The sequence below is a fragment of the Ipomoea nil genome, unplaced genomic scaffold (assembly GCF_001879475.1).
Source record: "Ipomoea nil cultivar Tokyo-kokei standard unplaced genomic scaffold, Asagao_1.1 scaffold1317, whole genome shotgun sequence".
NCBI lineage: Eukaryota > Viridiplantae > Streptophyta > Magnoliopsida > Solanales > Convolvulaceae > Ipomoea > Ipomoea nil.
In genome coordinates, this window is record NW_017617745.1 from 1,526,262 (window position 1) to 1,539,152 (window position 12,891).

Below are 12,891 nucleotides of genomic sequence, written 5' to 3' on the forward strand. Positions count from 1 at the left end.
TTTCTAGTGTTTTGAAAGCTTCAAGTGCTTCGGATTTTTCTCTGAGAAAGATTTCCCACGAAAAACGTGAAAAATCATCAACACATACCCGTATGTATTTCTTACCTCCAAAACTCTCTGTTTGAGTTGGACCAATGAGATCCATGTGGATCAGTTCTAGGAAGTGACTCATGTTTATGGTATGTTGAGCCGGATGAGATGATTTGGTCTGTTTCCCAGCTTGGCATGCACCACTAATGGTTGATTCGACTTTCATCTTGGGTAAACCACGAACACCTTCTATCTTCACTAGTTTATCAAGTAGTCTGTAACTTAGATGCCCCAGCTATTTATTTAGCCGACGTCGTATAGTAAAATATTATTTAAAAAAAAATTAAAATGCCTACAACGTTGGCTATACAGATAGCCGACGTTGTAGGTATTTTTTTTTTTAATTTTTTTCTCTATAGTCGGCTATTAGTATATTGGAGATGTTATAGGTTTTATTTTCAAAAAATTTAAAAAATGATTTAACGTCGGCTAGGTATTTAGCCGACGTTAAAAGGGCGACGTTTTATGTGATTTCTGTAGTAGTGGGATCAGGTGCATTTGAGGCTTCCCGTGCGGTTGTGCGGGTGGACACACGTTAATCATTAATCTGACGCACTTAAAGTACACAACACACGCACATTAAGCACACAAACCTCATGCATGTTAAGCACAAGCCTCACACATGTTAAGTACAAGTCTCACGCATGTTAAACACAAGCCTCACGCATGTTAATCACAAAAACACACGCACCTTAAGTTTTTAAAAACAACTCATATTAAGTACACACTCACGCACATTAAGTACAAAACTCACGCACCTTAAGCACACGACTCATGCACATTAAACACAAAACTCACGCACATTAAGCATAAAACTCATGCACTTTAAAGTTTCAACAACAACTCACATTAAGTACACACACTCACGCACATTAAGCACAAAACTCACGCACCTTAGGCACAATACTCACACACCTTAAGTACAAAACTCATGCAAATTAACGTTACACACTCACGCACATTAAGTACAAATCTCAGGCACATTAAGCACAAGACTCATGCACATTAAATACAAAACTCATGCACATTAATCAACCGCACGTGAAGCACTCAACCGCACTGGAACCTTTCACTACACACACACACACACACACACACACACACACACACACACACACACAGAGTATGTTTGAACAGATACTACAATGTAATAGAGTAAGTAGTATATATATCTAATCTAAAAACATAATAAGTGTGAATGAAAGTTATACCCCTGATTTATGTCTGTTTTTTCCGTTAAGTTTTTTTGTACATTATGCTATAAAGGTGTACATTAAAATATTTTGGACAAACATACCCCTACCGTTATAACTTCCGTTATCTTTTCCACTATTGTTACCATGCACATGTATCCACCATATATTTTCTTATCTTCTTCATTACTAATAATATATACACATTAAATATTTGAGTTATATGTTAATTATTACATAAATATAAATATCAAATTTATAAAAATGATTTACATTATTATTTAGAATAATTTAAATATCTAAAATCTAAATAAATTTAAAATTTTAATATAATATATTAATATTGTGCACCTATTTTTTTGCGCATCGCGCATAAAAAATACTAGTATATATATATATATATATATATATATATATATATATATATATATATATATATAGGGTTCAGTTCACATGAGGACTACAATATATAGAGGACTATGAGGACAAATCATAGCCATCCAATCCAAGAGATTGAATGGCTAAGATGTTGTCCATATACAAATATAATTAACGCCCAAAAATAATTAAAAGAGGGCAAAGAAGAGATTTGACAACATGCTTAATTATAGAAGGATCCATCTACGTAAAATATGACTGGAGCAAGAATTCGAACACGGAAGGGAATCAAATACTAATTACAATCTCGCGTCGTTCATTGGCGAGAGCAGCAGTACGGGCGAGAAGGGAGGAACTGTTCTACGCGCAGCCATGGACGCCGGTAAAACAAGTAGTAAGGGAACATCCATGAACGCCGACGACTATGTATTCCCAGAGGCAGCAATTCATGAGGAAGACCGTAGAGTGCATGAGGACGACATGATCGACGGTAAGGCCTAAATAAATATGAACCACGAATTAAACAAAAATAAATATTATTATGGTATACTGAACGTAGTGTACTACCTGGATCTAGGGCAATGGTTAGACGTGTCCATGATCATATGATTTAGCGAACCATGGAGGGGGGGGGGGGGTGGGGTTCTGTGTAATGAAATAGAGCCTAAGTTGGTTGAATGCTGAGCAGTCACATTTTTCTGCATATTGTGTGCCATGATGATTTATTAGATGTGCACGCTTGCTATATGCCGTGTTCCACTGTCTGCCAACATACATAAATGCATACTCCTCCGGAGTACATTCAGACCGCGGAGCAGCAACGATAGGCTCGTCATCCACGGGATCCACGCGATCAGCCTTCGGGGTATCACCGACAGCCTCTGGGGCATCAACGACAGCCACTGGCTGCACACAATCCGCGGAATCACCCTCCGGGGCATCAACAATAGGCTCTTGAAGCACGGGATACACAGGAACCGGCGGAGGGTCAACAAAATCATCATCATCAATAAACCCCCCAGATGAACAAGCCTGCAGAGGTCCATCATTTGCCTTCTTAGCTGCCACCCACCAACACAGATACACAAAGTTAATAAAAAACTAAATGCAAAGCGGACGACACAGCACACACCACCCTCGCACATACCAAAATGCACAAGGGCACACAGAACCACAAACCACTGCACACAAAAAAGGCCACCGAAGCCCACAAACACACCGGTCTAAAATATTATGTAACTAGTATACTATCAATTCTTACTAATAACACTTTGAATAATTATAATATAAAAAGATAAAGCAACCGGGAGAAACAACTGCACAATAGTTTAAAAGACATAATAAAAAAATTACCCAAAAAAAGCAAGTAACCGAGAACAAAACTATATTCGAACACAAAAACCACGCAAGAGGCACACAACCACTAACAGAGAAGTTTAAGTTGTTTAACAACAATTTTGCTGTTGCAATATCACCAATAAGAGGATGACGGTGAGCAACCACAAACCAACTAACCTAAACTTAGAACAAACACAGTACATATTCATGCACACCAAAATTCCCCCAGGTTCCAGCCTAATGAAAACCGACCCACCCCCACAAAATGCAAAACCACGCACAATTGCAACAAAGACACACGGCCGGACGATAAGGGAAAAAAAAACCCTAGGGTTTAATAAATGCACCACGTCTACTTGCTGCCGGAGACCCACCCCCACAAAACGTAAAACCACGCACAAATGCCAGAAAAAAAACCTAGGGTTTAATAAACTAACCAGGTCTACTCGCCGCCGGAGACCGCGTCGTACGCTTCGACCGCCGAGAGCCACCACTCGCCGCCGTCCGCTTTGCCCGTCCACGACCACCAACGCCGGCCATTACGGTGACAATCAACTGCATGCAGGGAGGGAACCGCTGTTGGAATGGGGGCAGCAATTGGGGACCAAGCAATCTTGAGAGAGAGAGACAAAACGACCAGGACACCACCACCCACCGAATAAAATGGGCAAATTAAAATAAAAAAAAACAATTACTTAACTACCCTTACAACTTAAAAAAAAACCGCACCCCCTACAAAATACTCAATTAATTTTTAAAAACTCACTTAATCTACACCACAGGAATAAGAGTTTGTCTCATACTAGAAGTAGGAGTGAAACGGGTAGACCTATTGTACAGGGATTAGATGCCTATAAATATATTTGTTGTATCCCTAATGGGTTGTGTCACCACAATCACCATCACTATGAATAAGAGTATTGTTTCACTCCTGTGGATGTAGACATATTGCCGAACCACGTAAATGTTGTCTTCTTTACCCTTTTTGCCATTATTATTGTTTCTTGTTCTTGTTTAATCTCAACAAATATGCCCTGTAGGAGAAACACTTATCTCACATATACATACGGGTAGGAACTACCAAGCTCATCCCAACTAGCCAACCATATGCACCACGCAGCATCAAATGTTACCCAGTGCACGAACCGCTTTGTCCCAAGCCATTCGCCCTCAGCCGTCGACTTGTTATACCAGCCTCGACTCATGCTAACTGCTCGTTCAGCTGACCTCCTGCATCTGGCCCATACCAGGTCCATGTCCCCTCCTGGTATCCACGCTGCCCCAACAGAACAGCGCCCCTGCAAAGTCACACTAAACCCGTGTGCCTTGCCCAATGCTCCACTAACCAGTAGTTGCCACTGGTTAGTGGAGCATTGGGCAAGGCACACGAGTTTAGTGTGACTTTGCAGAGCACTGTTGGGATGTAGGCATATTGCCGAACTACGTAAATCTTGTCTTCTTTACCCTTTTGCCATTATTATTGTTTCTTGTTCTTGTTTAATCTCAACAAATTGGTATCAGAGCTCTGTTGAGATGATCAGTTCAAGTACAAAATTTGAGGTATCAAAGTTTGATGGTATAGGGAATTTTGGGTTATGGCGGTCTAAGGTAAAGGATTTGTTGGCTTATCAGGGCCTTTTGAAAACCTTGAGGGCGAAAAAGCCAGCTAATCTGGAAGAGACTGATTGGGAGGAGTTGAAGAAGCAGGAAGCTATGGATGTGGTACATGCTGATGACTCTTATTATAGTGAAGGTGATGTTCTAGCAATTACAAGGAACAAGTTTGAACATTGTTTGGACTTGTTGGATGTTTCTAGATGCTAGATGAGAAAGTGTTGAGGGGCGCTATAGTGTTGGGCAGCGCGGATACCAGGAGGGGTCGCGGACCTGGTATGGGTCGGGTTTGACATGAGTCACGGCTGGTAAGGGTTGGGCTTGTCATGAGACATGGACCTGGTATGGGCTGGGCTTGGCATGAGTCACGGCTGGTATGGACGGCCTGAAGCGGTTCGTGAACATGCACTAGGAACGTTTGATGTTGCGTGGTGCGTGTTGCTAACCAGTGGCAACTATTGGTTAGTGGAGCATTGGGCAAGGCACACGGGTTTAGTGTGACTTTGCAGGGGCGCTGTTGTGTTGGGGCAGCGTGGATACCAGGAGGGGACATGGACCTGGTATGGGCCAGATGCATGAGGTCAGCTGAACGAGCAGTTAGCATGAGTCGAGGCTGGTATAACAAGTCGACGGCTGAGGGCGAATGGCTTGGGACGAAGCGGTTCGTGTACATGCACTGGGTAACATTTGATGCTGCGTGGTGCATATGGCTGGCTAGTTGGGATTAGCTTGGTTTTTCCTACCCGTATGTATATGTGAGATAAGTTTTTCTCCTAAAGGGCATATTTGTGAAGGTGGAGATGGTGAGATAAGTCTTTTCTCCTAAGGGACATATTTGCCAAGTGGAGATTTGTTGAGTTATCTTTTTCTCCTAAAGAGCATATTCGCCAAGGTGGAGATAGTCTTTTCTCCTAAACGGCATGTATGTGAAGGTGGAGATGGTGAGATAAGTTTGTTCTCCTAAAGAGCATATTCGTCAAGGTGGAGTTGTTGAGTTATCTTTTTTCTCCTAAAGAACATATCCGCCAAGGTGGAGATTGTTGAGTTTGTCTCATATATGGATTAGGAATAAGAGTTTGTCTCATACTAGAAGTAGGAGTGAAACGGGTAGACCTATTGTACAGGGATTAGATGTCTATAAATATATTGGTTGTATCCCTAATGGGTTGTGTCACCACAATCACCATCACTATGAATAAGAGTATTGTTTCACTCCCGTGGATGTAGGCATATTGCCGAACCACGTAAATCTTGTCTTCTTTACCCTTTGTGCCATTATTATTGTTTCTTGTTCTTGTTTAATCTCAACAATATATATATATATATATATATATATATATATATATATATATATATATATATATATATATATATATATATATATATATATATATAGGGAAATGATCAGATGCGGGAATAGCTTTCCATGCGGTTGGACGCACATTAAGCATTAAACTAACGCACTTAAGTACACAGGACACGCACATTAAGCACACAAACAAAACCCCTTAAGAACACCAACCACGCACCTTAAGCACATAACAAAGCACCTTAAGAACACAAATCACGCACCTAAAGTTTTAAAAATGGTTCGCTTTAAGTTTTACATAATTGACGCACCTTAAGCATAAAAATCACGCATCTTAAGATGAAAACAACGCACGTTAAGAAGGAAACTCATCACGCACCTAAGTTTCAGCAACTACTTACATTAAGCACAAACCCACTCAGCTTAAACACAAAACTCACGCACCTTAAGCACAAAACTCACGCACCTTAGGTTTTAACAACTACTACCATTAAGTACACAGCCCACGCACCTTAGGCACAAATTTCACGCACCTTAAGCACAAACTCACGCACATTACTCACAAAAATCATGCACCTTACATTTGACCTAAATGTAAAAAAATTACTAAAATACCACCACGTTTTTTATTTAATTTTGGTAATCTAAACGTTGATTTAAGCAAAATCAATGGTTCTCCTTTCACTGCACAATCGCACATGGCACCCTCAACCGCACAGGAACCATTTATATATGTGTGTGTGAATAATTTTTGTGATAAAATTAATATATAATGACTAATAAATGCTGTAGAATTAATTAGATTATGTTGATATTTGTTTTAGCCTCCATAATAAAATAAGCAATAAATGTTTGTTTAATTTATTAATTTTAACATGAAACTAGTCTAAAATGCAACATACAACATTTTAAACTTGATGTACAAAAATATTAAACTATAAATATTGACAAAAACTAGAAACATAACATAGATTCACAGAAACCATGTTTTTAGATTATAGTATGTTTTAAGATAATGATTGTGATGATGTTACAATACTGCAGAATCAAGATTTTCATAATTGCTGCTGAAGCATGATAGGCCATGATAATACTCTAATTATACAGCACAATTTTATTCTTCAAGTTTACTTCACAACGAGATTCAATTATTACGTTCTACTACACAAAATTAAGCCACTAAATAAACCATTTTTCCGTAATAATTAAAATCGTTTTCTTCTACAAGAAGACTTTGGATGGACCCATCATGATTTAATCTTAACTTTAATCACGTCATTGTATATAGGGAAAAATATACAATGTCTCCCTGAGTTACTTCATTTATTTTTTGTTTTTTCAACAAATTATTGCTTATATATAGAGCCGTCAAAATCGAGTTTTACCCGCCGGGTCGACCCGTCTCATCCCACCATAAGTAGGGGATGGGTTCTTAATTATTTGACCCGCCAGGAGGCGGGCTTTTTAGCCCGCACCGCCTGCGTCACGGGCCCAGGTGGGTCGTGGGTTAGCCCGCGAACTACTAATACATATTACAAAAAAAAAAAAAAAAAAAAAAAATTTCCCATTCATACAGGGCGTCAGACTTCACGCATACGGCAGATACGCAATAAGAGATTCACGCATTCTTGGATAATTATAGTAATTCTAGTAATGTTAAAATATTATTTTAATTACACATCGGGTTCATGTTATTGTATGGCTAGCACTGCATTTTAGCTAAGTCTCATTTCTAATCACAAAAATTTCATTATAACAACACTAAAATATCATTCTAATTATATATACTACAATTTCATTTGATAATATACGTTATTGGTGAATGGGCTATTTTTTTAATTTCATTTTTTACACATACTAGTTTTATTATAGCATGCAACATTATATTAAAGTATTATTTTAATTTTATTATAGTTTCATTTAACAATCATAATCACATAACACTGTATAACAACTGAATAACCGCTATACTAGACTATAACCTATTTTCCTCATTTGTGAATAAGCTAGATTTGTTGACATTAGAATACAAAAAATAGGTAACAGTATTGATGAAGAAGCTAAACGTTAATAAATGGGGGGCAATACATAATTGCATATACTTTGGCGTGAAATAAGACACCAAGACTGTTGTCTGCCCTCCTTACTATAAATGTACCAAATCTTTCATTCAGTTTCACCTCTCTCTCTCTCTCTCTCTCTCTCTCTCTCTCTCTCTCTCTCTCTCTCTCTCTCTCACACACACGTTCAAGAAATGGCGTTTTCCCTTAAACAACGTTGTACTCTTCTCTGCATGATTCTTTGTCTTCTGTCAGCTGCAAACTATTGTTACAGCCAAACCTACCTTTCCAAGGCAACCTATTTCACCACAGATGACGGCATGGGAAATCCAAGTATGCTCTCAACAAATACTTTTCTTTGATTATTGACCAAAACAACATTGTTAGCTAGAATCAAGCTAGTAGCCCGTGACCTCGCTCTGATACTACCTTGTTGGATCAAGCACTTACCGTCAAAAGCTATAGCTTGCTAGTAGTGAATACACAACTTTATTTCCTTATATCTTACCACATTTTCATTTAAATTCTCTATCAGTCTTCACCCAACATTATAATCCCCTAGTCACCTGGTACTAGATTTCGCCTTTATTGGTATCCGCTCAACAAACATTGTTTGATTAAGGTTGGATAATATTGTATGCGGTTCTAACGTTTGGTGTATGTTACATCTTATTGATCAGGTGGAGCCTGTGGGTATGGACAGTATGGAAAAAGCGTGAACGGTGGTCAAGTTTTCGCAGCCTCTGGGCGGCTGTACCAAAATGGAGCTGGCTGTGGCGCTTGTTATTTGGTATGCTCAGCTCTTTACTATAAACGCCGTAAAGCCAAATTTTATGTTAAATATAAGGGAAATTGTTCTTATTTTAGTCTATAAGGTAATCATAAATTTAATTTTGTGTTATAAACGGTGTCACCGCGTGTAGTCCCAATTTGTTTTTGGTTCCTCTATATCAATAGGTCCGTCAAAATTTGCACCGTAATTCCACGATTTAATGGTAAGAAATGCGTATCATTAGCCATCATTATATTGATTTTCTTATTTACCATTAGTGCAATAGAGACTAGTGGCCTATATTTTTGTGTCTTTGCCACAAGTCATGGATCCGAGTTATATATATATATATATATATATATATATATATATATATATATATATATATATATATATATATATATATATATATATATATATATGATGTGAAATTTCATTTGTTTTTAGCTATGGTCAACTATAATCTTTAAAAAATAATAATTTAGCTTTAATCGAATCGTTAAGGGGAATGACAAAAAAAAAAAAAAAAATGTCACATCTCACTACTGGAAATTATGAAATTTTCGACCACCTGAAAATGATCTTGAATCAAATTGATACCAAAAAGTGATCGAAAATAGTAACAAAGGTTTTTCCGGATACCAAAAGTGGTCGGAACAAGGCTTTCGACTTAATTTAAGATCACTTTCAGGTAGTCAAAAATTTCATAATTTCCAGTAGTGCTTATATCACTAACAAATACTAAAAAGTGGTGATATCTATAAAATACGAAACTTGTGTAAGATCGTCTCTCCTTGAGACGGGTCAAATTAAGATAAAAATGTAATACTCATACGCATAAATGTAATAATAATTAAGAATAAAGTATTTATTACTTATATGGGTAATTGTAATACTTTTAAGGGAAAATGTAGAACTTTTACATTTTGATTTAAAAGTATTACATTTTTTCTCACAATTATTATACTTTTCCTTGTAAGTAACAAACACTTGTTAAAATTACTTATTAGGAAAAATGTAATACTTTTGATGGAAAATATAATACTTTTACATCAAAATATAAAAATTATTACATTTTTTCTCAAAAATATTATAATTTTCACTTATAAGTAACAAGCAACTTATTCCTGATTAGTTTACACTTGAACATATAAATATGACATTTGCATGTTGATCTGACTCGATCCGACCCGTCTTACTCACACACGTGTGACCCTTATATTTATGGTTATCAATCTATTAGTTGCTTCTTGATGGGCTCAACTAATGACCTTTTAATTATACCAAATTGAAGCATGTGCTCCATCTCAATTAAAAGCCTAAATTAATAGTTGGATTGCACATTAATAATTATATGTTCAACACTTTTTACCTAGAGTTAACTGGAATGCACGTTTACTATTTATTTGGGCATGGATACCAAATTAAAACGTCTAAATTGATAACTGGAATGCACGTTTACTATTTATACAGGTGAAGTGCAAGGAAGAAGGGTTGTGCAGAGATGGGGGAGTAAAAGTGATGGCCACAGACAGCGGAGAAGGGCCAGGAACAGATTTCATATTGAGCTACCGTGCCTATGGAAAAATGGCGGTGCCGAGGATGACAAGCCTTCTATATTCGCTAGGGGTGGTGGATGTAGAATACCGGAGAATCTCTTGCCATCAACCCACTAATCTTGTCATTAAAATTGTTGAGCATAGCAACTACCCATGGTACTTGGCCATTCTACCATTGAAGCAAGGCGGCGCCAATGACATCCTCTCACTTGAGGTTTACGAGGTTAATAATCAATCCCTTTCTCTTTGTTAACGTTATGTTAAATTAAATTAAGAGGTACTAATGTATTATAGGAGGAAAAAATAGTTTGGTTAGCGGTAGTGGTCGACTGTACTCTCATATCTTAAGAGATGTCGAGAGTTTGAAAACCTTTCTCTTATATAGAAAAACGTGTTGGGTAAAGGTAAAGGTAAATGTCAAGTCTAGTACCCGGAGACTGGGGTATTGTTGTTGATGATAATGAACCAAAAATCGATTTAATATCGTAAAATAATATTTATATATACACACACGAAAGTATATAAAATATTATTTGATATATATATCCGAAATATATATATACACACAAATATATATATAAATCAGACCACCATGGTTATATGCATGAATATCTACGAAAAGATATATACATATCAACCAAATGGAATTTATAATTCACAGATTATAATTCCAACCAAACTATATAAGAAAAGGAGGATTTTTGGTTAGAAGCATAATCCAAAACCGAAAGAAGGAAAAGATGGCTCGTGTATGGGTATAGAGTTTTTAGCGTGAGTCAAGAGACCACTCTTTCCTTAAAACCTTATTTGCCACCTCCCAGCGTCGTGGCCTAGGTTTTCCAGAATAAAACGCGCTACGGTTCGACGTTTGAGCACCCAAACGAGCGAACCCGGCGAACTAGAGCAAAGGCTTGAACACAGCTAGGCAAAAAAAGGAGTAGAAGCAGAGTTTTTGAGGAGAGAAAACACTTCCTGTGTTGTGCGTTCTTGTCACTATGTGCTTAGAAAATCTGCTGCACTCTACCCCTTCTTATATAGGGATGTAGGTCCTTAATAGCAGAATTGAAATTGGAGTTAATTAAAAAATTAAATCTGTAACTGAAGAATTTAATCCCACATTTGTCCATACTGCTTCAGTTTCAGCCCAGTTCGGCCTGGACTGAAGAATTAAAAACACTGAAATAATGTCAAATTATTCTTATAGAAAAAAAAAAATTATTTTTGTACTTCTAAAATTTTCCTCTTCAAGTAATTAACTGTAAAATTGTTGTAGAAAGCAAGCGATACATGGACAGCGATGCGCAGAGTGTATGGTGCAGTGTTCGACTTTCAAAATCCACCGCTGGGAGAACTTAAAATAAGGCTGTCGGTGAACGGTAGCGATGGGCAAAAATGGGTGGAATCAGACAAGGCAGCCATTCCTAAATATTGGAAGGCTGGCATTACTATTAAGACAGATATTCAGCTAAATTAAAATTCTGAGTAGCTAGCTTTAGCCACAGCCTATTTATTTATACTGTTTAATTTTATCCTTTTTGGTGGGAAATGGAACATCTATTTTGTAGCTATATACCAAGTTTGAGCTAATTTATTTTTTAATAGTATTGATTCTATTAGAAGGTAGTATATATCTTATAATTTTTTTAATTATTGTAATTCAAAGAGTTAATACCCCACTATCGGGGTTTGATCCCGTAACATTTCTTCAAGAGGTGCCATGTGAGTACAAGGTGTTTGGCAAGCTTGAGCTAATTTATTAAAAAGATCGAAATGTATTTGTATTTAACGACATTTCAACGATTTTGTTGAAGAAGGACCAAAATTGATCATGTCATAATAATACTAAGACCAAAATGAGATATTCTGATAAAAAAATGACTAAAAGTGGATTGGACTGTCATCTATAAATCTAGGACCAAAAATGAAATTAACTCATATATATATATATATATATATATATATATATATATATATATATATATATATATATATATATATATATATATATATTGAAAGGTTCCAGTGCGGTTGAGTGCTTCCCGTGCGGTTGTGCGGTTAATTAATGTGCGTGAGTTTTGTACTTAATATGCGTAAGTCTTGTGCTTAATGTGCCTGAGATTTGTACTTAATGTGTGTGAGTATGTAATGTTAATGTGCGTGAGTTTTGTACTTAAGGTGTGTGAGTATTGTGCCTAAGGTGCGTGAGTTTTGTACTTAATGTGCGTGAGTGTGTACTTAATGTGAGTTGTTGTTGAGTTACCAACAACAACACTGAAAATTGAAAGAATGAATGCTGAGAAAACTCTCTCGGGTACTCCCTCGGCCAAGCCATCAACGGCAAGGTCGTCGGAAGATCAGGACCTCCTGGAAAGAAGCACAAAGAAGTCTAAGACGGGCAACAACATGTTAGAGGACAACGTCCGGAGGGATGACATGGTGGTTGATGACGGGGAAGGACCACAACCTCCCCAACCCATGGGAAAAGAGAAGCCCATTGGGGCTCCCTCATACAAGGCGGTTGCTGCCAACGAGACAATTGAACAATCACCATCTGTGGATGATTTGGACCTAATCTCCG

The 12,891-nt window shown here is 37.3% G+C and overlaps 1 protein-coding gene across 1 annotated transcript; it reads left to right on the top strand.

Moving 5' to 3' along the window:
• Window positions 1–8,154: 8,154 nt before the first annotated feature.
• On the top strand, window positions 8,155–11,877 carry LOC109185314 (expansin-like B1). The gene is made up of 4 exons (XM_019335290.1): window positions 8,155–8,315; window positions 8,663–8,772; window positions 10,228–10,536; window positions 11,587–11,877. The coding sequence occupies exons 1-4, from the start codon at window positions 8,177–8,179 to the stop codon at window positions 11,785–11,787; spliced, it is 759 nt and encodes a 252-aa protein (XP_019190835.1). The 5' UTR covers window positions 8,155–8,176; the 3' UTR covers window positions 11,788–11,877.
• The last annotated feature ends 1,014 nt before the right edge of the window (window positions 11,878–12,891 follow it).